At 38.9% G+C, this 24,913-nt stretch overlaps 1 protein-coding gene and 1 pseudogene across 1 annotated transcript; one reads left to right on the top strand and one right to left on the bottom strand.

Moving 5' to 3' along the window:
• The first annotated feature begins 1,153 nt into the window (after positions 1 to 1,153).
• CCDC174 (coiled-coil domain containing 174) lies at positions 1,154 to 23,177 on the top strand. Its single transcript, XM_037802605.1, has 11 exons — positions 1,154 to 1,260; positions 3,468 to 3,569; positions 4,255 to 4,355; positions 12,498 to 12,556; positions 13,919 to 14,096; positions 17,156 to 17,251; positions 18,350 to 18,492; positions 18,944 to 19,038; positions 19,541 to 19,673; positions 21,419 to 21,571; positions 22,646 to 23,177. Exons 1-11 carry the CDS (start codon positions 1,219 to 1,221, stop codon positions 22,942 to 22,944), a joined length of 1,401 nt encoding a protein of 466 aa, XP_037658533.1. The 5' UTR covers positions 1,154 to 1,218; the 3' UTR covers positions 22,945 to 23,177.
• On the bottom strand, positions 10,455 to 10,961 carry LOC119508884 (annotated as a pseudogene).
• Positions 23,178 to 24,913: the final 1,736 nt, after the last annotated feature.

Raw genomic sequence — 24,913 nt, 5'->3', positions numbered from 1 at the left:
CAAGGTGTCCACAGGGCCGCCCTCCTTCTGGAGTCTCCAGGGAGATCTCATTCCCTGTCTTTTCCAGCTTCTAAAGGTCACTTGTATTCCTTGGTTGGTGGTCCCCTTCCCTCCTCTTCAAAGCCAGCAGCATGGAATTTTCCAGTCCCTCTCACAGACTCTGACCTTCCTGCTGCTCTCGTATAAATAAGGGCCCTTTCGATTACACTGGGCTCACCTCAATAATCCAGGATCACTTCCACACTTCAAGATCCTTAATTAGATCATACCCACCAAGTCCCCTTTGATAACACAGTCACCAGCTCTGAGGATCAGAATATGGACATCTTTGGGGACCATCATTCTGTCTGCCACAATTATTCGACTATTTTTTAAACACTTTCAAAATCACACGACAGTTACAAAAATAATAGAAACCCCATAGAACTCCACCGTATCCCTTGCCCCACCCATCATTAATATTTTTATCAAAACTAGCTACTTTAAGTCATTTAATCCTCATTACAATCCCATGAGGTAGATACTATTTTATTCTCATTGGGAAACTGAGTCAGAGAGAAATTAGGTAACTTGCCCAAGGTCACAAAGCCAGTGAGTGGTGAAGCAACAATTCCAATCCTGGAAGTATCCTTCTGGAGTTCATGCTCTTAGCAGTTGAAATATGTACATAGTAAATACTATATTAGTGTTAGCTATTATTATTTATACTAAGATTAATGTAATACTTCTTGTTTCACATGACTTTTCTGAGACTTAAATATATTAACGCGGGAAAAGCACCAGGCAATGCCTGCCATACAGCAGATCCCCAAACGGTCTCTCCATACCCATGAATCCACCTTTCTTTTCACTAGGCAGACTCGTGAGTTCACTTCCACTTGGAGCTCTCTCCAAGATGACATCGCCGGCGTCCACCCACTCCGCCCCACTCAAGATGGCGTCCATCCAACCGAAAGCCGTATTCTTTCCTTCTCAAGATGAAGGCGACCTTAGCTCATTTTACCTTCAGAATGACCTTAGCACTTTGTTCAGCCTTACCAAAATGGCGCCAAACGTAATACGCATCATGTTCTGACCTTCCCAAGATGGTGCCGACGACCCACAGGACGCTTGCGTCATCTATCGTGATACGCACTTCCGGCTGCGCCGGAGGCAAGCGCTGGGGCCGGTGGGGGTCCGCAGGCGATCCGCTCTGGGTCAGGATAGACTGGCGCGACCATGGACCGGAGGAAAAAGCCTTTGGACGTTACGGCTTCCTCGGTGAGTGCGGGTATGAGATGATGCTACGGGTTCCGAGTTTTCCCCGCCGCCATCAGACAAGAATCTTAGTTTGTTTCTTCACTCGCAGATCCAGACCGGGCCTCTCCACTCAAACAGGAACCTGAACCTGGCTGGTCTCCTCAGGCGGGGGACCGGGCCGCCTTTTTTACTCACAGGATCCTGAACTTGGCTTTTCCCCTCGGACGTGGGCCAGGACTAGGCTTCTCCCCTTAGACACGAACCTGAACTTGATGCCTTTCTTCCGTCAGCAATCATTCCCGCAGCTATAACCCGGCCAGGCTTCCTTCCCCTCAAGGACCTGGGCCCTTCCAGCCCTTCCTCCCTCAGCGATCGAGGAGGAACCCCAGCTTGTCCTTGCTGTGCAGACACATTCCCTTTCCTGGTTTCTTCTCCACTCCAGGAACCAGCAAGGTCCTCCAAGAACATTAGGGAGCGTTACTTATTCTTTACGGATCTTGCCGTCCCCAGAGTTCCCCAACCAGGGATTCAAGTAATTGTTAATACAGCGAGAAGATGCGCTGCTTGAGAGCTCTGAGGTCTCAGGATGTAAGCAGTTTTGTTAAATTAGCTACTTCTAGGTAGAAAACCTGTTTTGAGTCCCTATTTTGTACCAGTTCTTTACGTGCACTCACATTGAATCCTCCCAACCGCTTGGTGCTACGGACATACCCATTTTATAGATGAGGAAATTGAGGTTTAGGGAGGTGAAATCCTCTGTCCATCCCAGTTTACGTACAGAATTCTTAGTGACAAAGCTGGATTCATTCAATCCAGTTAATTCCAAAGTTACTGTCTTTTCCATTATATCAGAGTCAATTGCTTGACTTTTGATTTAATCTTGAATCTACTGCAAAGGGAGTACAAAGGAACACATTTAAGATTCCCAATAATTGAACCCCTTTTCCTCACCTAATACTGATAATCAGTACTTGTTACTATGTTTGCTTGAGGGGTAGAAACCCAAAAGCTATAAATATTAAAGTCATCCCAACAGCTTAAAATTAGCAGTAATCTTAACAGGAATGCCATCTGGGAAATTGATATGGTTAGGAGGGCTTAGAAAACAAAGTGAAGCTTCTTCATTTGTTTTTTAAAATTTAGACTATTAGGTCCTGAAATGAAACTGCATTATTAAATCCTGCCAAGGTTATTTAGATTGATGTCTTCCAAATTGAAAATCATTAAACTCAGTCATTCTGATTCCCCTTAAAAGTCAGTCAGCAACTTTGGGCTTTTTAATATCTGTTCTACAAATACCCATGTTAGAAGCAGCTGTACTTGGACCGGTAAAAAGGAAACTATGATTAAAATCATTAAATCTTTTTTTTTTTTTTGCTAAGCAGCCAGTGGTAACTGATATAGTTGAGGGATAGGCCCAGTTATTACCCAGCTGCCCCATAAACCTGCTCTTTGGCCTTCTTTCCCTTTCTTGAGACCTCTGAGACAGTTAAACTTAGTTTCTGAAATATACTAAATATACTAAAATGTACTTGGAGCAGTTCTTATTCACTCAGGCAACTTTTTATTTGGCTGTTGAATCTTACCTCTCTTATAAGGCTTAACTCAAAGCCTTTTCTGGTCATTCTGGACAGAAGGGAATTTTTGTTTATCCAAACTTTTATGCTACTTTCTTCCAATCTTTAAAGTCATTTGTTACATTTTTACTGGTATCATAAGTTAACCTTCTTACTGGATGGTAGGCTAAGGCAAGGAGTATGTCAAATTCATGTTTGCATTCTGTTCTTCATTGTTAAGTGCTACACACATACTGTGTGCTTAGATACCTCCTAAACAAAGACATTTATTTCCCTGTAGAGATAATAAATGGTTATGATGGTTAAATGAGATTACCATTTGAAAGAACCAAGTGTTATGACAACTGCGAGAAAGTATTTAATAATGTCATTTGAATCTGAATCTAAAAAGTGCAGACTTCATCACTCTCCCCTTCCCTAGAGGAAATCCTTGAGTGCTGAAAGAGTATAAATGCATTTGCAATAGGGCTGGAATAAAATATGACTTGGTTTTATTTTGTACTGGATTCCACATTTAAAGTGTTTAATTTTTGTCTCTTTTGTCCATTTAGAGGAACTTAAAGTCTTACTTTAAGAATTATAATAACTTAGAAAACCAGTTACCCATTCGAGTTAATTAAATGTTTTTTTTGCTTATTGGTTTTAATCTAGTTGGTGGACCTTAAGGCTGAACTCTTCCGAAAACAAGAAGAATTCAAACAAGAAAAACTTCTGAAAGATTCTGGAGTTTCAGGAAAACCAAAAACTAATAAGGTAAAAATAAGGTCTCATTGTTTCCATTGATTCCAAACATGGGGGAATGACATCATATTTCAGTTTTTTGAAAGTATCAGTGGTATCCATTGCATATAAATGTTAAAGAAAAATCCCTACCTTGTATTTTTAGCATCTGCATGAAGTGTTTTAAATATTAAAATATAAATAAGATTACTTTAAAGCACATTTATAATGCTCTAACTTTTTTAGCACTTCTTTTGGAAAAGTACCTGCTATTAATACACAGATTATTTATATTCTCATGGAGGATTATCTGGTTATATAGGTATTACAGATCCAAACAGAGATAAAGAATAAGATAATACAGAAGTATACCAGAAAGTATCAGGGTCTTAAGAGTTGTAAAATTTTCTAAAATGTATACATTTTCATTAAAGCCTTGAATTAGGTTGTAATCATTCAGGAGGTAAAAGATATTAGACAAGTAACTGTATGTAGTTGTATGGAGAAATTCTTTTTAAAATTTAGGGCTTTTTTTTTCAGCCCCAACCGTTCCATGTGTAGTTTGTCTATTTGTAGGACATAAGGACATAGGGACATAGGTTAATTATCTCCATTCATTCCTAAGATCTAATGAGCTTCCCCCACACATTGCACAAATAGAGATTTTTTTTTGTAATCACATGGTGGTTCTATTTCGTCTTTTAAAATTATTCTCCAGAAACCAAGTATCTGGAGCAAACAGAATGCAGGAGTTTCAAACAGAGCTGAGAAGGATGCTGAACAGAAGATTGAGGAACAGAAGACTCTAGACAAAGCAAGGTAAAGTTAAGCTCTGATGAATGAAAGGCAAAGAAATGAAAGTCCAAATTTTTCTCTTTTTGATTTGCAATTTTAATTTTTAGTCTCCTTCTAGCCAAGTGCTCTTTATTATAACTTGCAAATGTATCTGTGGTCTTACAAGAAGGTAAGTATAGCATCAGTTTAAAAGATGGTAGAGAGTCTATTTTGAGCCTTTGATAGGTACCAATATTATCGACAAACATCTAAGAAATGTGCCCATGGTGTGATTGTGAGCTAGGGATATATTAGCATTTTATAATTTTTATAAAACCCAAATATAGATCACATTTAGGAACTTTAACTTTTTTCCCTTTTTATCTTGAAAGCTTTAAGCTAACAGAATAATTGAAAGAGTAGTACAATGAACATTCTAATACTCTTCAACTAAATTCACCAGTTAACATCTTACCACATTTGTACACTCCCTCTTTCTCTCTCACATGCACACACACACACATGCACACCTGTGTGTATGCAGGTGTATAGAGACCTTATTTCTGAATTATTTGAAAGTAAGTTGTAAGCATCATGATACATTACCCCTAAAAACATCAGCGAATGTCTTCTACGAGCACCTACATAACCATAATACTGCTATCATACCCAAGAAATTTAACACTGATAAAATAAAAGTATCCATAATATGATCCACATTCATATTTCCCCAGTTGTGCCAGTATAATAGTGTCCTTTATAGGTTTTTAAAAAATTAATCCAGGATTCAAAGATTACACTGTACATTTAGTTGGCATATCTCTATAGTCACCTTTAATCTAGAAGAGTTCTTTTCTCTCTGTCTTTTTTTTTTTTGTCTGTAATGCCATTGATGTTTATGTTTTTTGAAGAATTCAGGCCAGTTACTTTTTTTATTCAATTCTATGATTCAGTTTTTATAAAACCCAAATACAGACAAATCTAGTTTATAGTGAAAGATATTAGACAGTGGTTGCTGGTGGTGGTGGTGGAAATATTCTGTATCGTGTTTTGGGTGGTAGTTACAAGAGTGTGTACAATGGTCAAAATTCATCAAATTGAGCTTTAAGATTTGTATTTTATTGTGTGTTAATTTTATTTTAATTAAAAAAATAAAAGCATTGCCACTTACTGGCTGTGCAATCTGGTTGGTGAGTTATACTTTACCTCCTAAGGCTGAGTTTTCACATCTATAAAGTGAAGGGTTTGGCAGCTCCTTCAATTCTGATATATGGTTATTCTATATGTCCCCTTAATCATCTAGAAGAACATTTAACTGATCTTAAGGTGGGGAGACTTTTATAAACATAAAAGCCATAGGGTAAATCACAAAGGTAATTGTCGATAGTTTAACTACATAAAACAAATGAACAAAAGAAAACCTTCTGTATTTAAAAAAAACAAACAAACCTCTATAACAAAAGTTAAAAGTGAAATGAAAAAGTGGCGAAAATATTTTCTATAAATATGACAGAATAACTGCAGGCCAGTTAATTTTACAGTGTCCCCAAATCTGATTAAAGTCAGGTTAAATGTTTTTGGTAAGAGTACTATGTAGATGTTCATGTTTGTCCTTCCTGTTGAATTGTATCAAGAGGCTCATATCAGTTTGAGTCATTACTGATGAGGATATGTTTGATCTCTTGGTTAAAGTGGGTGTGCTAGATTTCGCCACTGTAAAGGTGACCTCGCTTTGTAATAATTAAGCAATCTGAGGAGGGAAATTTGGAGACCGTATAAATATCCTGTTCACCAGCACATTTCCACACAATGGTTTTGTCATCATTGATGAGCCTGGCTGCTTACCAACTGTTACATTGATGGTTTCAAAATGATGATTTTTGTAATTCTGCATTCTGTCTTGATTATTCTTTCATTCCGTTTACTAGCTGGCATTCTTCTGAAAAGAAGAGCTTCCCCCTCTTTTGCAGTATCATCCGGGTCTCAGAATCCTGAGTTTTAACATATGTCATTACTGTCACATATGCTTTGGATACATTGTTTAATAAAAACTGCAGTTGCCAGCAGTGGTTCATAAGTTTACTCAGCTCTTTCAGTCTGACAGTGAGGCAGACTATTAATTAGCCCATTTTGGGGATTGTTTTTCTTAGCATTTGTCCTGTCTCCAACAGATATGAGACTTTCTTTACTTAAAGATATGTTAAGTTTTGAGACATCTTTCTCACTACTGGAGATATTTTCAGAATTCTAATTTTGTTGAAAACTGCCAGAATCTTTCACCATCTACTCTGTACATCAGAGTTGTTCTTGATTCTTTACTGTAATTTTTTTATTCAGAGACTTTTTATGTAATACTTTGGTTTGACTGTGCTTGTGAAGTGTCAAGTGCAGGCCATCCATCGTCTATAGGACATTGGCATCTCTAGAGCTCAAAAAGGCAAGGGTAGTCCCAGCCTTCTCCCCTGAGGATGTGAGGCCTTGAGCAAATTACTTTTCTAATTGAATCACTTTCCTTATCTTCAGAGCAAAGTGGTTAATACTTAGCTCATGAAGTCCTTTAGGGGATTGAAGGAGATACATACTGTCTAACTCATAGTGGGCACCAGATAAAAGTGTTTCACACTCTTGCACTCTGAAGTCCGTCTTCCTTACTCGACTGAAGAAATCGTTCTTTAAAGTCTCCAATGACTTCCTCATCTACTAATCCAATGGCCATTTTTCTGACATCTGCCTTGTTGTCCATTATTCATTTATAGACTATTCCCGCCATCTTAAAACTATCTTCTTTCTATTACACTGTGTCTTAGCTTGTCAGAGCTTCTATGACATATACCACGCAATGGATTGGTATATTCATTGTCTCATAATTTTGAAGGCTGAAAGTCCAAAATCAAGATGTGGGCAAAGCCATGCTTTCTCCTGGATTTGATAGCATTCTAGGGTTGGCTATCCTCCATCACATGGTGATCTCTCTCTCTCCTCTCTGGCTTCTTCTGACTGTGGCTTCTTCCTGTGGCTTTCTCTCACTGACTGTGTCCGAGTTACATCTCTTTATAAGACTTATAGTCATACGGATTAAGACCCACTGTGATTCAATTTGGCCACACCTTAACTAGTAATAGTTCTTTTTAGAAATGGGTTCACACCCACAGGAATGCAGATTAAGATTTGAACATGTCTTGTGTGGGGGGCATGATTCAATCCCTAGTACATGGCATCCAAACACTTCTTTCCAATGTGCACTTGTCCCTGCCAATCTCTCTGTCTTTATTTTGTATCACTTTCTCCTTTGCTCATCACCCTCTACCGTACTGGTCTTTCCTTCTTGAACATGCTGAACTCTTTCCCACTTAATATCCCCTCTGCCTGACTTGTTTTTTCCGCTAGATCCTCCCATGGTTCACTTCTTTTTGCTCTGTTAGTCTTAGCTCAAACGACACCTTCAGAGAGGTATTCCCTGACCACCCTAAGTTAGTGTTCCATCCAGATACCATATTTTTATGTTTTCTTTTGTTGTTGTTTTTGAAAATATTTCATTAAGATAGTAAGAATCTATGATGATATAGCTTTTTACACTGAGCCTCCTCTAAAATAGAGCAATCTAATGTATTAGAAAGCTCGGTATGACCAAAGTGGTCCTCCAGGCACTTTACTAATGCATAACAAGGGCTTCCTTGATGACATCTGCTTTTATTTCCTTTACAGCACTTCTCACCATCTAAAGTCCCCGTTTTCATTGATTTGTTTATTGTCTCTCTCTCCCTCTAGAATGTAAACTCCATAAGATCTAGGACTTTGTCTTATTCATTGCTGCATTCTCAGCATCTAAAATAGTGCTTGGCTCATAGGAAGCATGCAGTAAATACTTGTTGGATGAATACATTCTGACATAGATAATGATAATAAGGATGACATGATTGATGCCAGGCTTTACCTTTTTTTTTTGGATAGCCAAGAACTTTATTAAAATTTCAAATTCTCATTTCATATAAAAACATTGATGTTTCTAAAACATACCTGCTCACCTCTTTCCTGTTATCCTTGCATTGCCTTACTTGAAACAAAAATACACAATTTAAGAATACCAATTTTCATATCAGTTCTATAGCAACTTAGGAATGCTTTGAATTTGAAACATGTATACTTTTAATACAATTCAGTGTGAAAATCAAGTGATTTTCAGTTTAAACCCCCCTTCAGTTTAAACACCCTCCAAATTTTTAACTTTTAATTAAATGGTAGAAAACATTCAGTTGCACATATTTGATTATATATAGTTTTCTTATATTAAATGCTATATGACAGTTATACAGACAATGACTTGAACCTTATAGTATTCTTATAATTCCTTAGTACCACTTAGTATTTAAATATTATCAGTAGATTCAAATGTGACATTAGAAGAGGGAATGAGGGAAAAGTCTTTCATTAGTTATTTTAAACATCAAACAAAAATAGAAACTATAACACTTCTCAGCACAAGGATGAAAATTCTGAAGACAGCATAATATTATCTTCTAGATACCTTCTCAACATATGAACTGTATTATCGTTAACCAGAATCAAGATATTCAAGAAAGCAATTTCTGTATTTTGAATGTAAGCAAGCCTGCTTATGTTCTTGTCAGTACAGTTTCAAATGATCAAATATTTATTGATCACTGCAAGGGCCTATTAGAGATACTGTAATGTATAAAGTTAAGATATAACACTTCATCACCAGGGGCCTCTAGATCTGCTTTTAAAAATGAAAAATTGTCAGTTTATTAAAACAGCTATTCTTGAGTACCATTTCTACCATTACATAGAAATAGTCAAAATGTACAGTTATGAAAATTAGTTTTATGGGAGTTGAATAGATTTTACAGTGGCACTATCCAGTAAAACTTGGCAGTGGTGCAGGTGCAAGGATTCTATACTCTGCACTGGCCCAGTGTGGTAGTCACTAATCACCCATGGATATTGAGTACTTGAAATGTTGCTAGTGTAGTTGAGGAAATGAATATTAAATTGTATTTAATTTTCATTAGTTACATGTGGCTAGTGGCAACGGTATTGGGCCCTGTAGTTCTGGAGATTTTAGTTGATCCAGGAAAGGTTTAGGGAAGTGGTAAGATTGGTCTTAGTCCTTGAAGGACTCGTAAAATTTGGATAGGAAAGGCAGGAAGACATTGTAGGTTAATGTTCAATATAAGTTGCACTGGTAATAGCTTGTCGATGATAAAATACATATCTTAATCCTACGTAAAATCTGAGAAATTTCAAGCTCTTTAAGAGCATACTTCTTGTTTCTCGTTCATGTAACATGGCTCGTGTGAGACTGTTCTTTTTGTGCCATAGAGCAACACCGTATAGTCATCTGTTGTCACTTTGTAGTTATTCGGTCTTCCTTAACAATAGAGCCTTAATTGGGATAAGACACTTTTTTTGATCCATAGTGGCAAATGAAAGATGGGACAGGCTGAGACCATGATTGTTTGTCACCCATAAGAAAAAAGGGGGTGGGAGTTTGAGAGATATTAACTTTCCTTCAGCTTTCAAACTTCTAAATGTTGTATATATTATTTTCTGTGTAGCATGTTGTCTTTCTTGTCTAACATTATTTTTGAGCTGTTCGCCTTTGTCTTAAAATGTACCATGAATGTGCTGAAAACTTAGGGCATCATTACCACAGTAATGCTTAGTGCTTTTCTTCAGTGTTTGCTGACAGTTTTGTAAGTTTATAAATGTTTGGGAAGCATGAGATATCTTGGATAGAAAAAGTTATGGTGGCAGCAGAAAATTCCTTAAAGAGACACTAATGTTAATGCTCACTGCCAGTCTCTTTTATGTCTTCCTGGACACTGCTGTAATTTTTTTTTTTATTTATAAAATTTTACTGAAATTTTAATAATTTATGAATAGTGCTAAATACCTTTTGTGGTCCAAAATGGTGTGTCTAAAAGTAATGAGATTGTTTATATAATGAACTTGATGAATTTTTCTTACAATGATTACATGGGGAAAAAAATGAATGTTACTTAAATAAGGAAATATACTATAAGAATTATAATTTTCACTTTTAAGTTTCATGGTAAAATCTTGCACAGGAATCATTTGTCAAGGAAATCATACTTTGGGTGTCAATCTGAGAATATCAAACATTTAGTCAAATTGAACAGCATATTCATTTTCTTCTGCAGCTACCAAGACACTGTCATCGTTACAAGGTAATTGAGGTGCAGTTGAAAAAACTGTGGTGAAGCCAGAATCTGAATTTCTTTTGTACAGGAACCAAACCATTGCTCCCCAAACTGTCAAAATTACTGTACTAGCAATCACCAAAGCTGAAATTAAGATGTGGTTGTCTAATAAATATCTCTTTTGATATGGAATAGCTACTTTACAAAATGCTCCTTCCACAGAAGTTGTTCAGTTTCCTTTTTTCCAGTCACCTGTCTTCATGTGCAGAACAGCACAGGTGTCAGCTAGATTCTCACTATCTTCTTTGTCCACTTATCAAATGTCATATTTGATTTATCAAACCTCTTGAAACTTTCATCATCTGTCATAAAACATGCCTAGTAGGATATCATATGGGCCTTTCCATTGCTTTTTCAAAGTATCTAGTATAAAAGTATTTTCTTCCTCATTATGTATGCTTATCATGTGTGCTCCTTGGATGCAGCAGGAGACAGGGAAGCCAAATCTGATGGACATTTTGCATCAAGTCTTATCAGTGGTCCTTGTACCTTCCTTCAAAAAAGTTTATAGTAAACCCATGGTCAGTACACTGATTTCTAACTCTTCTGTACTTTCTACTTTGATGGCTTCTTGAAGAAAATGTAACAGCTGTCTTGGAACTGAACCAGGTGGGTGAAGGACAGTCTTTCAGGCCTGTTGGAACTTCAGTCCAATTATAGGTCTGCATGAAAAGAGGACTGGTCCAGGCTTTACCTTTTTTTATCTAATTACTCTTCGTGACAACCCTAAGAGGCAACATTGTTGTTTTCATCTATTACAGATTTGGGAACTGAGACACAGACAGGTTAAGTAACTTGTTCAAGAGTACATAGCCATGTGACCAGGGGACTTTATTGCCTGTGGATGCCATTAGGAATGAAATTTTCCATTATGATTAAGTGTGGTCACTCACAAGGGAAAGCTCAGGTGACCTCTTGGGGGCTTCTCTTTACCATCATTAAATGTTTCTAGAATAAAAATAGCGAGCCTTCTTACTTGATCTCTGCCTCCCAAAAAATAAATATCACCAGAATTAATATGATCAGGGAGGCTGCCTTGGTAAATACCAAGGTCGATGCTTGTTTTTTATTAGCTTTATGTCCTGAATAGATTATTCGTACTCTGTTTAAAAACTGTAGACATTATCATATTTTTAACAGACTTACGGGAGATTGGTGTCTAGCTCCCTTTGAGAAGCCTAGTAAGCCATGGATGACAGGGACCCCTGTCTAAAAACAATAATGCAGAGAGATTTGCATTGAATTTGTTGATCCTTCTGGAAGGTTACAAATAGAAAATGGTTTTCTTGGCATTGAATGTAAGTTGCCTTTGGCATTTAAATTAAGTTGCAGCCCTAACTTCATTCATTGAATTATTTATTCATTAACTATTTATTGAGCACCTACTGTGCACCACATATAGTTTTAGGCACTGGGCATATAGTGATGAATGAAACAAATATGGGCCATGCTCTCATGCAGCTTATATTTCACTTGATAAAGCAGACAATAAATAGGTCAACAAACAGATAATATAATTTTAGCTAGTGATAACCACTTTGAAGAAAATTAAGTAAGCCAAGAGGATGCATGGGGGTGGGGTGGGGAGGGCAGATTCTCTGAAGAGGTGACATTTGAGCTGAGACCTGAATCTTGAGCAGGAGTGCATCACTACTGAGAACTGTGGAGGCAGAGGGAATGGTGAGGTCCCAGAGATCTGGGGGTAGGGGCAAGGTTTGACAAAAAAGAAAGAAGGTCCATATGATTGGAAAGTATGTGGAGCCAGATCTGGGAGGACCTTGGAAGAGTTTGGGTTTGATTTAGAGTGTGAAGTCTTGGATTTCCAGGAAGGAATGGTCAGCTCTAGCTGTGGCCGCTTTGTCAGGTTGGGTCTCTGGGGCAGATCACAGCAGTTAGGAGTGACAGTTGCAAGACTGTTTCTAACACTCGTCTTTTTTTCTCCTAGGGAAAAATTGGAAGAAAAGGCCAAATTATATGAAAAAATGACTAAAGGAGACTTTATAGGTAAATACAATTATTCCTTTATATTTCATTTTCTTTAATTCATAGAGCCCTCATGTGTTAAAATAACTGCAAGCATAAGAAGAAATTTTAAAAATCAAATTGATTACTTTCTGTGGCAACACAGAGACAGGAGAACCAGCAGTAATTTGCCAGTTGCCCCATGGTTGCCAGGCAGCATGCTAGGGGATGTGAGGAGGCAAAGAACTACAGTATAAGCCCAATTCTCTGCCTCTGCCCTTAGAGTGGGTGTCATCAGGTGGAGGAAAGTGGCACATCACAAAGCAAAGTTAGGAAGCAAGGTTTGAATAGGCCACAATTATATATGATTACAGCTATGTTTTAAAAAATAAAAAAGGCTAGGAGGAATGGTTATGGTTATGGTTATGGTTGCATCAAGGTGGTAGAGTTATGTTTACTTTTTCTGTGTTTCTATTTTTTCTGTGCTTATAATTGCATGAAAGTTTTTAAAAATTACTCCTTTACGCATATCCACCCCCAAAAAGAAAACCCGACCTACAGACAACAGAGAGGAGCATGGTTGGGCTGGGGGGACTGGGAAAGGGTCAATAGGAGAGGCAGGTGTGGACCCAGGTCCCAGGGCTGCTCAGCAGGTCAAATTCCTCATCTCTGATCAGGAGTACTTTTGTCTGCATGGCCAGGAGTCCTGCACAGGAAGATCAGGCAATTGAAGCAGCATCGTAAAGTGGTGATAATACCACCACCCGGTAAATAGGGAGCCTCATATTTGACTATCTCTTACCCAACTCTATCTGCTCTGGGTTCTTGGCACCATGTCCTGCCTAAAAGTCATGTTCATTGGGTTGAAAAGAATTCAAATGACATCTCTTACCTATATTCTGACACTTAAACCACTTACCACACCACAAATACATAATTAGGGTTAAGCGATAGAGCCCACGTGATTAGAGAGGTATATTACTTATATAAAAAAAGTTCTGTTGTCGTGATCTGTTGACATGGGAAATGTAGTTCTGCTTCTGTATTATGTAATTGGCCAGATGTGACTCTCGAAATCAAATGGTGTTATCTTAAAAAGGCATTCTGAAACAGTATTGCTTACTCAGCTAGGATATTGACAAGACGGCTGAAACCTTTAGGTGTTTTAATGTTTTATGTTTACATGTGGTGTATGTTTCAGATGGACTGTTTACAGCTTCACTGGCAGGGTCCTGCAGTGGCTCTGTGTCTCTGCAAGCAGTCCTGGAGGGGTAGAGGCACTCACTACTGAACTGTCAGGGATAAAGGAGCAGCCCAGCAGATGACTGTGACTGTTTCATATCAACTCCCTGCATGGTTTTCTTCTTTGATGTCAACAGTCTGAATCTTGATTTTTTGCCCTAGATGAAGAAGTGGAGGATATGTACCTTGTGGATTTCACGCAGAAGATCATAGACAAACGCAAAGAAATGGAGGCCTTTGGTGCAAATAGAGATTCTAGAAAGGCAGAAGAAAGGGACGATGATGAAGAGAATCTTTCTGAAGGAGATGTACCTCCTCCCCAAGACCCCAGTGAAGAATGGTTTGTGATATTATGCAATTGGATCTTATTAATGTCATCAGACTTGCTTTCACTTTTTGAGAGCACTTTTGTTTGGTTGCTATCAAACCATTTCTCTTTATTCTTCCTCAGTTTTATTTCTTTTGAAACTCCCCTTTAAGTAAGATTGGATTAGGTTATTACAGCTTCAAAGAAGAAATAATTACGATAATTTCAAATATTGACTGAGCTTCTGCATTAGCTCTGAGCACTCTTCCAGGTACAGGGATGCTAGCAACTACATGGACAAGCCTGTTTTCTGCATTTCTACTAACAGAATTGTTTCATTAATGTGAAAGAGTTGTCCTTATGCAGACATCAAGGATGGTCATTGTCTAGGTAGCAGTGATCTCTGTTTCCAGCAAAGAGTAGTTTGCAGAGTCGCGGCAGAAGTCTTACTCTGACTGAGACATTTTCTGGCAGTGTGGTGGAAACACTGTGGACCTTGGATTTGGGAATCTCTAGTTTCGCCTTTACCAGCAGGCACATGACCTTGATTGAGTTCCTAACCTCTCGGAGGATCAGTGTCCTCATCTGTAAAATATCGACAATAACAGCTAATTCCCATGACTGTTTGCTTTAAACTCCCTTCAGGAAATGAGAGTATTCTGAGGTAGCCAAAAAACTTATATGTGGAGGATAAGCAGACATTTTGATAACCTTTATTTTAGGATTTATCCTGAATTTTATGTGCATGTAGGTGAATGATGGAAGAAACCAAAGTCATGTTCTTACAAAGTGAACAAATGTCAATAAGTAGAGACCAGAATGGAATTCCATTAAAGGAGTTTCTATAGCTAAGATGTTGTTACTTAGAAACTTATTTGGAAGTGCTTAAAAATTGCCTGGAGATTTACTGATACCGTGAGAATTTCCTAGGAATGACCCTGCCTACCCACCTTCCTGCTTCTGCAGAGCCCACTCATCTTCCTTCAAGGCTCAGGTATCCTCGTGTTGGGGGTGTTTGTTAGGAACTGTTGATAGCTTAGGAGAGTTTGCAGCATTTGTTGACCTTTTATCAGCCTTTGGCCCTGTGGGCCAAAGTCACTTGCGAGCTAAAGGGAGCAGTTCCAGCTGCTGTGGACCACAGAGAACCCACATCTTCACACCACTGAGGGTGTCCACAGTGGTGCAGAAACAGCATTCTGGATCAAACGGGTGTCATTTTACCTGCCTTCTGAAACTTTGTGTCTGAATAGCTTGGCACCACTTGGGGTACATTATCTGGCTGCAGGCTCCAAGGAACCAGAAGAGAAGCACATGCAGTCTCTTCCTTTGGTGCCTTTATTCATCATTGCTAGTCCTAATGGTTTCTCACTTATCTGAACTCTGGGAGCACTTAATATCCTTACAGCTCCTTTGGACCTTACTGTTTTAAAAATCATCATTGATTACCAAGAAAAGATTTGAGGCAAACATTTGGTAGTTTTGGTATCCTGCCTGATGTTGTTAGTAAGTATTTAATGGGCGTGTGCCTCAGCCTCCCCCAGAGTGCTTTGGAGATGGCATGAGTCTTACTCCTCCTTGTGTGTTACTGTCAGTACCTCGAGTGAAACTTCACTTCAAGGGGTTGCTCAGTGAGTGATGCTGATTAAATAGAGCAGTTACTGACCACTCTCTTGCCAGACTTCTATTTTGTTGGCATTTGTATGCTTTGGAGGTGTTCTTCACAAATAGAACAGCTGATGATTGCTATTCCTAGCAGAAATCTCATCTCCCTTTGGAAGGTCTGTCTTTGCTTATTAATGCCTGAATGATTATAAGCAATTTGTTAGTTATTTGAAGAGTTTGGAGGACAATTGAAGGTGTCACATGCCACCATATGGTGAAGGGGAAGGGAGACACACTACAAGCAGTTCTGATACTTTTTTTGTTCTTCAATTAAGCTCCAGAATTGCAACTGCTTGTAAAATCCTTTTAGTAGCTAAGTTCCAGGTGGTGGAAAATCTTTCTGCAAAAATACTGTAAATAATTACATAGACCATCTGGCTAGATAGTTTTCTTCCCCCATTCATTAAAAAAAAAAGCAAGGAAGAAAGAAACTGCTTTCTATAATCAGGTTTTATTTTCTATGGTAATTGACTTTAGGACTGTGGTAATAGATTTCTGAACATTCGGTTTTTAAATCACAGGCTAACAATTTGAAATCAGCATCTTTGAGAGGAAAGAAACCATTAACAAAAGCAAAGCCACATACATGGGAATCTGACCTTCAGCTGATACTTACTGGCCACCTACTTTGTGTCCAGAGCCCTGCTAAAGGCTATGGGAGGTTCCCTGCCTATAATTTAAAAAATAAAAATTCTGTTGCCTCATAATACAAATGAAGTATTTTTCATAAAAATCTGACCATATTTCCTATTATGGGAAGTCAAAGTATTTAGTTTTGCCTCGTTGTCTGCCTGGCTCCCCTGTCTCTAACTGCTGTTTAGTTTGGGCAACGATGAGGAAACAGGAACTAAGGGTAAAAGTTAATAGACTGGCTTGCTGTCAAGATGGTTTCATGGTACAAAATGTTTTGCTTGGCTTCCTCCTAATTAAAGAGAGTACAAAAAACAAAAACAAACAAACAAAAAAACATGACTAGGATTAAGAAATTTCTAATTCAGTGGGGGAGAATTGTACCCATTAGAAGAAATAAGGGAAGGAATAAAAAGTCAGATTTGGGAAGACCCTGAGAAAAGGAGTAAGTTGAGAATCTGGGTTACAGAGTAAAGTTTTTAGGATCCTGACAAAATACTTGAAATTGTCTAAATCAGATTAAAGTAAGTCCTGAGATGTTGCAGCAAGGCTCTGTATGGGTGATTTATCTTTGTAATCAGAGCCATAAATGATCTTTTCTACAGTTTCTAAAACAAAGATATAATAAAGGGTACAATGAGCTTATTGTGTGTCAACTTTTAACTTTAAAAAATTATCAGTGGTAGTGATATCTAAGGTGAGACATTTTCTTAGTAGTGAGGCCTACCTTCATTCACATCCAACTCCCTAACATATGTTGCATACAAAGCTTCCTTCACATCTTTTCACTTTCATTTCAGGGTGGATTACGTGGACTCTTTGGGGCGATCACGGCGCTGTATGAAAAAGGATTTGCCAGATCTGCTAGAGATGGATAAAAATCTCCAGGGGAGGCTGTAAGTGTGTGATATGCAGAGCTTTGCCCAGATCTGAAATGCAGACAGGGTTTGTTCTGTGGGAGATGCTGTTGCACAATGAAGCATCTTTGTTTCTTCAGTAAAGGAGACCCTTTTTTTAATGGACAGGAATATTTATTGAAGCACTTTTAAGTGGTTACCACACGCATACACAGTAATCCACACTCAGGGAACAGCCTGTGTGTCCACCAAGCAGGGCAACAGTTCATTATGCATACTGGGCAGCTACTAAAAAGCGTGAGTTTAAGCTTGAGCCGTTCACTCAGAAGGATGTCCTTAACCTGGAAAAGCTGACTGCAGAGGAACAAATGTAAAATGGACCCAAAACAAACAGACAAAAAAGCCTCTGTGGAAAAAGTTGTTTAATATACACTTAACATATTCTTGGATTCCCCACATGCAAGTGGAGCAGGGAGGCAGCTAGCTTATTAACTTTTTGTATGTCTTTGCATTTTTAAAGTAAGGGCCTTAAAACTAGATTTCTTTTTCCTGTGGGGCTTAAGACAGATCTAAGAGATAACTTGCTGAAACGTCCCAGGGAATAAATTCCTCTTAACAAGGGCAGCTTTCATGTTGGGAGAGACTTGTCAGAGTCTTGCAGGTTCAGGCTCCAACCTGTGGGTCGGTCTGGGCTCAGCACAAGGCAGGAGGAGCAGAAACCCTGAGCCTCCCAGTGTCTGGCCGTCTGAGAGAAATGCAGGCATGCCCAGGTCGCGGTGTTCCCTAGCTTCCACGTCCCGGGACCAGTAGAGAGTGTCCAACGAGGGCCTGAAGTTCCTCCTCCCTGCTTGGGTCCCCTCCCGTCTATTCAGCCCAGGACCAGAGGGGGAAAGAAATTTGTCTTGTGTGCTGAGACAAGAGTCCGTTGTGCTCATGCAGTAAATTGGGTGCTTGGTTAAAGAACAGTGAAATCTGTTTTATCAGTTTCCTAGTAGTATTCTGTATCAGAATACTTCTATAGGGAATCATCTTCTTTATCAGATAGTTTGATTTGTCCGTGATCAGGCTCACTGAACATTAGCATTTATATCTCACCTCTCTTATCTGAAGGTAGTTTTTGCTCTGTTTTCCTATTAGTTTCATTAGTCCTGCTAATGAAAAAACCTTATTATCTGAAGATATGAGGAAAGAACTTCAGCGCCAGCAATGGGAAGAAGAAGAAAGGGAGGCCCTGAAAAGGCCAATGGGGCCCATACATTATGAAGACATTCGTGAAAATGGTATAATTATTTTCTTACAGTTTTTTAAATCTTTTTTTTTTTTTTTTTTTAATCTTGAACTAGTGGCAAGCATAAAAAGCAGTATTCATAAAGCAACAGCTCTGACACAGAAATAAAGGATTCTGCTTTGGAGATTGTCAGTATCCCCTTTGTTCACTTTATAGTCCAAAAAATACTCATATTGGGAAGATCTTCCTCACAGAAGGTCTGTTAATCTAAGAGTTTGTTCCACATAGTCATGACTGAAAATTAATGGCTCTTCTTTGTTCTGCTTATCACTAGGCAGACAAGATGGAATTAGTTCCAACCTGTTTTGAATTAGCTGCTTACTTTTTGTTTTTTACTTGTGCCAAATATCACTGCATTTCTTTTTGCTTTGGTGGGAAATTTGGTCTGAATGTAATGTACAGATCAGGAAAATCTAATCTTGGATAATTTTAACTTATTTCAGAGGCCCGGCAACTTGGTGTTGGATATTTTGCCTTTGCCCGAGATAAAGAACTGAGAAACAAGCAAATGAAAACTTTAGACATGCTGCGAGAACAGGTATAAATTAAATTCAGAGTTCATGATAAAATTTTAAGCAGTTGGTTCCTTGTTGGGCCATACTACAAAAAATCAAGTTAACTAAAAGGTTAATTTTAAGGTTGCTTAAATTACCATACTCTTTTGGTGTTTCAAACTTTAAGGTTGTTAGTGCTCAGAAGTTACCTGTGTAAATTTGATGTTTTACATTTGGTTTCAAATGTGGCTGTGGCCTGACTGAGAAAATAGTTATTTAAGGGATTAGGAAATAGAACAGAATTGGTTTGTATTCTTGAATGTTAAGGTTTCCAAGATGCTCTGAACTAAACTTAAAAACATTGAAGGTTCATATAAGAATACTTCATTGGTCTTCATTTTGAGGGTCTCAAGAAAGGTGTCCTAGAGGCAGCATGAAAATTAACCAGTCTGTTTTTAGAATAAAATGGAATTAATTCATCATTTTGAGTAGAATTGTGAATTTGGCTTCAAGCAAATGTTATTTTCTATTTTTCCCTTTGCATAGACAACAGAACAGAGAACAAAACGAGAAAACATAAAAGAAAAGCGAAAGGCTATGTTAGAAGCAAGACTTGCCAAACTCCGACAAAAAAAGATGAAAAAATCAAAAGAAGATGGAGCAGGGGAAGAAAATGGAGGTATATCCTGGCTGGTATTTCTTAACTTCAAAAGGAAAAATTTCAGTTCCATTGATGTTTCACTAATAGACTGGTGATATGGAAATTAGCCATTCAGTTTTGTTTTCTAAGCAAGTCTTGTATCTTTGAGGTACTGCCGGGAGCAATTTTTATAACCAAAGTGATGTGGAATGACACACCAATGAATATTTTTAGGCTACAGGCAAGGAGATTAACAAACAGTACATTGGGTTGCTTCAGAGAATGGCACAGTTTAGTAACTGAGACTTGCTTAGAGAAGAGGTGTTTTAAGAGAAATTTTAGTTGTGCACACACACTCTTGAGACTTAATTTTTTTTTTGCTATGGTTATAGCTTTTATTGGTTGGTATGTATTCATTTTTGAAAAAAGAAATACATTTTAAATGTTTGGTAGTAAAATAAGGAATTTAGAAATAGGAATATGGACAACTTACCAACACTCACCCAAAGGGCTGTCCTCCAAAAGTTGGTGATTTGGAACTTGGAGCAAATTGTCTCTTGTGCTGTTAAACACTCTTAAACACTGTGGTCAAACCAGCTTATATATCAGTTCTGCTAATGGGCTAAACTGCCATAACAAAGAGACCCCCACATGAATGGTTCAAACAAGACAGGAGTCTCGGTGGTGGGTAGGTATCCCGAGCAGGTTAGTAGTTCTGCCCCCAGGTGTTCCTCCAGGCCCAGGCCTCCTCCTGTCTTATTATTTCTGCCATTCCCTGGAGTGATACTGTCATCCACAGGGTCAGAACTTATTCTGCAGCACAAAATTGTGATCCAGCCCAGGGGAAGGGAAAAAAGAGAGGAGAGAGAAACAAGTTTCCTTTTTAGGAATGGGAGTCTGAAGTCGCTTACAGCCTGTGCATGTACATCTCATTGGCCAGAACTTGGTCCTGTGGGCCACATGTAACCATAGGGGAGGCTGGGAAATGGACTCTCGTGAAGGTAGCTGTGTGCCAAAGTTCTAGTACCAAAAGGAAGAAGAGGAGTATGGGTGCTAGGGGACAAATAGAAGCTGCTCCAACTCTCATACAAGCCTTTTGCTAAGCCTTGGACCATTTTCTAACCTGTGCACAGAACTTCAGTTTAGCTTTGAAAAGGGACCAGAAACATTTGGGAATTTGAAAATCGTCTGTTTAGTTTCATATAATGGCTGTCTGCCTGTAACATGCTATGTTCTGCATATTGTTTCTCTATTTTTGTTCTATCTCTTGAACATCTCTCATTTCTCGAAGATGTGAAATGCCACCACAGTGTTTTTAAAATATCCATTTTGTTTTACAGTATGGCCAAAATAGATTAGTTTACACAATCCTGTCCCAAAGCTCCAGTTCTTTATCACCCTAACTCTCCTTGCTTTGTCTGAGACTTTTACTTTAGTTGAGTAATTTGGGGATTTCTGGTGTTTTGATTGCTGGTTTGGGAAAGCACTGTGGCATAGTGAGAAACACAGAGACTTTGAAGTCTGAATCCTGACTCTTGTCACTTGCTGTGGCATATCTGAGCTTAATTTTCCTCATCTATAAAATGGGAATACCAATACTGAACTTTTTTGGATTCTTATGAGCATGAAATATAATATTGTATACAAAGTACTGAGCCCTTTGCCTGGGACTTGATGGGTGCTTAGAAAGTTTTATACTCTCAGCATGTCCTGTTGAATGCTTTTTTTTTTTTAAATACCTTTAAGCTTTGTTGTAATGATTGCTTATTCCCTTGCACATCTAGCTGAAGACGTTATTGGGCCTTTGCCACCAGAACCAGAAGCCATGCCAGCTCCTCATACTGCTGCCCCGAGTGGCAAAGTAGAAGTTCTCGTTCAGGAGAGGAGGGATACCAAGCCTGGGGTGCCACATGTCCGGGAGTGGGACAGAGGAAAAGGTAAGGGAGGTGGGCCGATGTGTGTAACCTCTCCAATGTAAAGGATATTTTTTGTTTCTCCAGATCAAGGTGTGATTCTGGTGGAACTTAGTGGTCCTTTGAGGCTTAAAGAATTCTCCAGTTCCTTGAACTTGTTTCTTCTTGGTACCCAGACACTAGCTATTTATAAACAGGATGACAAAAAAGTGTGATCACAGAAGTCTACAGTCTACAAAAGTGTCGTGTCTAAAGGATGAGTTTTTTTAAAGAAGTTTTTAAATTTGTGCTGCCTTCCTGTGGTTATACAGCTTTGGGATAAATGCCTTTTTTCAGGAACAGCTTTTTAAAATAAGGTTTCGTATTCTAATGTAGTCCGTTTACAACAGTCCTTTTTCTAATCAGTTGAACACTGTCTGCGTACCAGTGTATTAATCTGGGTTCACGTATGGTTCCATTGGATTAATGCAGAACCTCCTTTGGCAGGTTTTCTGTAAATACACCATGGTGCCTACAGCAGCCTCTCTTTGGAGAAGTCTGTGGTTTATGCCTCTCTGAAAGAGATCATTTCAGTAGTACGTTGGTTCTTGCTGTTGAGCTGGTAAAATTCAAGACTAAAACAAGAAAAATGCAAATAGGCAAGTGCCTTTACTTAGTGCCACTGTTAGAAATAAAATACCAAATTAGATTTGGACAGATTCTTTTGTGTCTTCCAAAATTCAGTAAAGGGCCAGATTTCTTTATTGGTGCAAAATATTCCAACATCATGTCAGGCAAATGATCTAAGTGTTTGATTTTTTCAACATTTCTCCCTCAAATGTAATTTTCGTGCCTTCTTGGCAGTGTCTTCAGAGTCAAAGAGCCTTCCTTGATTTTTCCCCATCTAGAAATAGTCACTCTTTTCCTAGCCTGGTTTCTTATATTTTTGTAAGTATTACTTATCCCTTGTATTATGTTTTGTTGTTACTATCCTTGTTCTCCAGAGAATTTGAGATAACATTTTAGAAATATATACAATAATTGGAAAATAATAAAAACAAGAAACTCAGCTGACTGAGTAATCAATTCTAATAGAAATATCTTTCTTATTTTCAACAGAATTTTCCTTTGGACACTGGTCGAAGAGGCAGTCGGCTCTCCGAGCTGAGAGAGACCCTGAGTTTGCCCCACCATCGGATTACTTTGTGGGTCAAAAAAGAACTGGTTCTTTCAGTAGCCATGTGTGGAACAGACCTGGTTCTGTGCCAAGTGATGCAGGGCAGAGCACTAGCCAGAGCCAGGGACCCAGCTCTGCACACGCATCCTCCACTCCTGCCCCCAACAGTCCACCGCAAGCCCCCACAGTCACCTTTGAAACTTTGGATGATATGATCTCGTATTACAAACAAGTAACATGAACTTACAAAGCATTCAGGCTTGGGTTTGTACTGTTTGTGGTGCCATCGTCTCCTAGAGGGGACAGTTAACTTCTGGGACTGAATCTTAACTTCTTTTCACATCCTTTCCCTAGGAGACACAGGCTTCAGGTTGGATTTGTCAGCAAGCAGGAAAATGAATGATACTCTGGGAACTCTGTTGCCACTTGGCTGTTCATTTCTTCCTAATTGTTATAAAGACACATTCAACTGGATTTACATATAAGCTGTGATAAAGTAGAAGTATTTATTCTGTAATATTTGGTGCTAAGGAATTTTCTTTTTTTTTTTTTTTATTTGTTTTTAATTAGAGAAATTGTAGATTACATAATGCCAAGAAATTTTTAGCCTTGCTTGTTTCATACCCTCTCCCACTACTTACTGAGTTTCACTCTACTCCACTCCTTTTGCAAATGCTAGCATGCAGGTGTCTTTATTCCAAGGATTCAGCTGCCAGCTCAATATGTGCTTCCAGATGAAGCATTTATTAGGAGGCATTTCTGCCTGTCATGCAGTGGCAAGTGAGAAGACACTGTGAAAAGCAAAGTGATGTAGTATCCAAGTGGAACCTAAAACAGGTGGAAAATTAAACAGTCACTGAAATGATAAGGAAGACCAGAGAGGAGCTTTTCATAAATCAGAAAGGTAGAGTTTGAGGTTACATCCTTATTTATTTGTTTTTTTTTTTTTCTTATCATTCTAAATGGCTGTTATCAACACCCTGTGTCCAGTGGATGTTCGGTATTTGTGTATTGACTGACTGACATGTAGGCTATGGGTCTGGTTAGAGGCTGCAGTGCAGTGGGGCTCATTCTCCTTAGCTGTAATGGTTAGAGTTTTTCAGCTTGTGCTACCTCTCTGTGACTCCCACTCTAGGTCCTCATCCCTCTCAGGAGCCCAGGTCACTTCGGAAGCCTGATTTGAATCAGACTTGGGCCTATGTAGAGTGAGGAGCAGATACTTCCCTTATATCTTAGCTTATAGTGAGAGGCCTAGGGGAGAAGGAAGTGTCGCACTGTGCCCACCTCTGTTCTCTGTGCTTACTCCCCTGTGCCTGCCACCCCTCAGAGTGTTCCCTTTATAGCTGCAGACAAGCAGTAAGAAGTTCACCGGGCCCACTGCTCTGGTCCAGCTGCCCTAGCAAAGCATGATAGAGCAGGTCCTCCAAGTGCCTTGAAGGAGTAGGGAAGGAGAGGCATGAGAAGGAGCCCAGTCTTCTGTGGGCCTGTGCCTGTCTCCATTCCACAGCACTGCCGGCTTAGTGGTGGTACCCCCAATCTCATTACAGATTGCAAATAGTAGTTTAGAGAGGTTAAATGGCATGTCCCAGGTCATTTGACATCTAAATGACAGATCTGGGACTTAAACCCAGTTTATGTCTAACCTCCAGACTCATGCCTTTTCCACCTCCCTCTTTTCTCAGTCATGTTGCCCCAGTATCCAGCAGTGTTAGACAAAATCCCAGATTCTTGCAAGCTTACCTCTAAACCCTGCAGCTTACCTCTAAACCCCAGCAAAGTTCCGAGTCCTAATAATGGTCACTCTGTCAGCATAATCAGGCAAATACTTCTTTTAATAAATACACATTCACACCAACTGACCCAGCCGCCTTTTTTGCAGAAATTGACAAGCTGATCCTAAAATTCATATGGATATGCAGGAGACCCAGAATAGCTGTTTTTGAGGTGGAACAGAAGAAGGAACTCAAGAGGGGAGTATGAAGGAGAGGCATGGCAAGGCTAGTCAGAAGAAAGCCCAGTGAGTTTGTGAGTGGGTGGTCCTGGAAGGGTCCATCAAAGATGACCTTTTGTCTTTCCCCAGAGTACTTAGGAAGGCCAGTGAAGCAGTCTGTGCACATTGGTTATTGGTCAGTGTTGCCTAATAACTGTAAGTCATGTTTTCTCTGGGATTTCAAAGGCTTTATAAACCTATTTCTGATCCCTTCTGAACA

The sequence above is a fragment of the Choloepus didactylus genome, chromosome 1 (assembly GCF_015220235.1).
Source record: "Choloepus didactylus isolate mChoDid1 chromosome 1, mChoDid1.pri, whole genome shotgun sequence".
Classification (NCBI taxonomy): domain Eukaryota; kingdom Metazoa; phylum Chordata; class Mammalia; order Pilosa; family Megalonychidae; genus Choloepus; species Choloepus didactylus.
The sequence above is the reverse complement of the archived record's forward strand: the minus strand, read 5'-3'. Positions and strand labels throughout refer to the sequence as shown.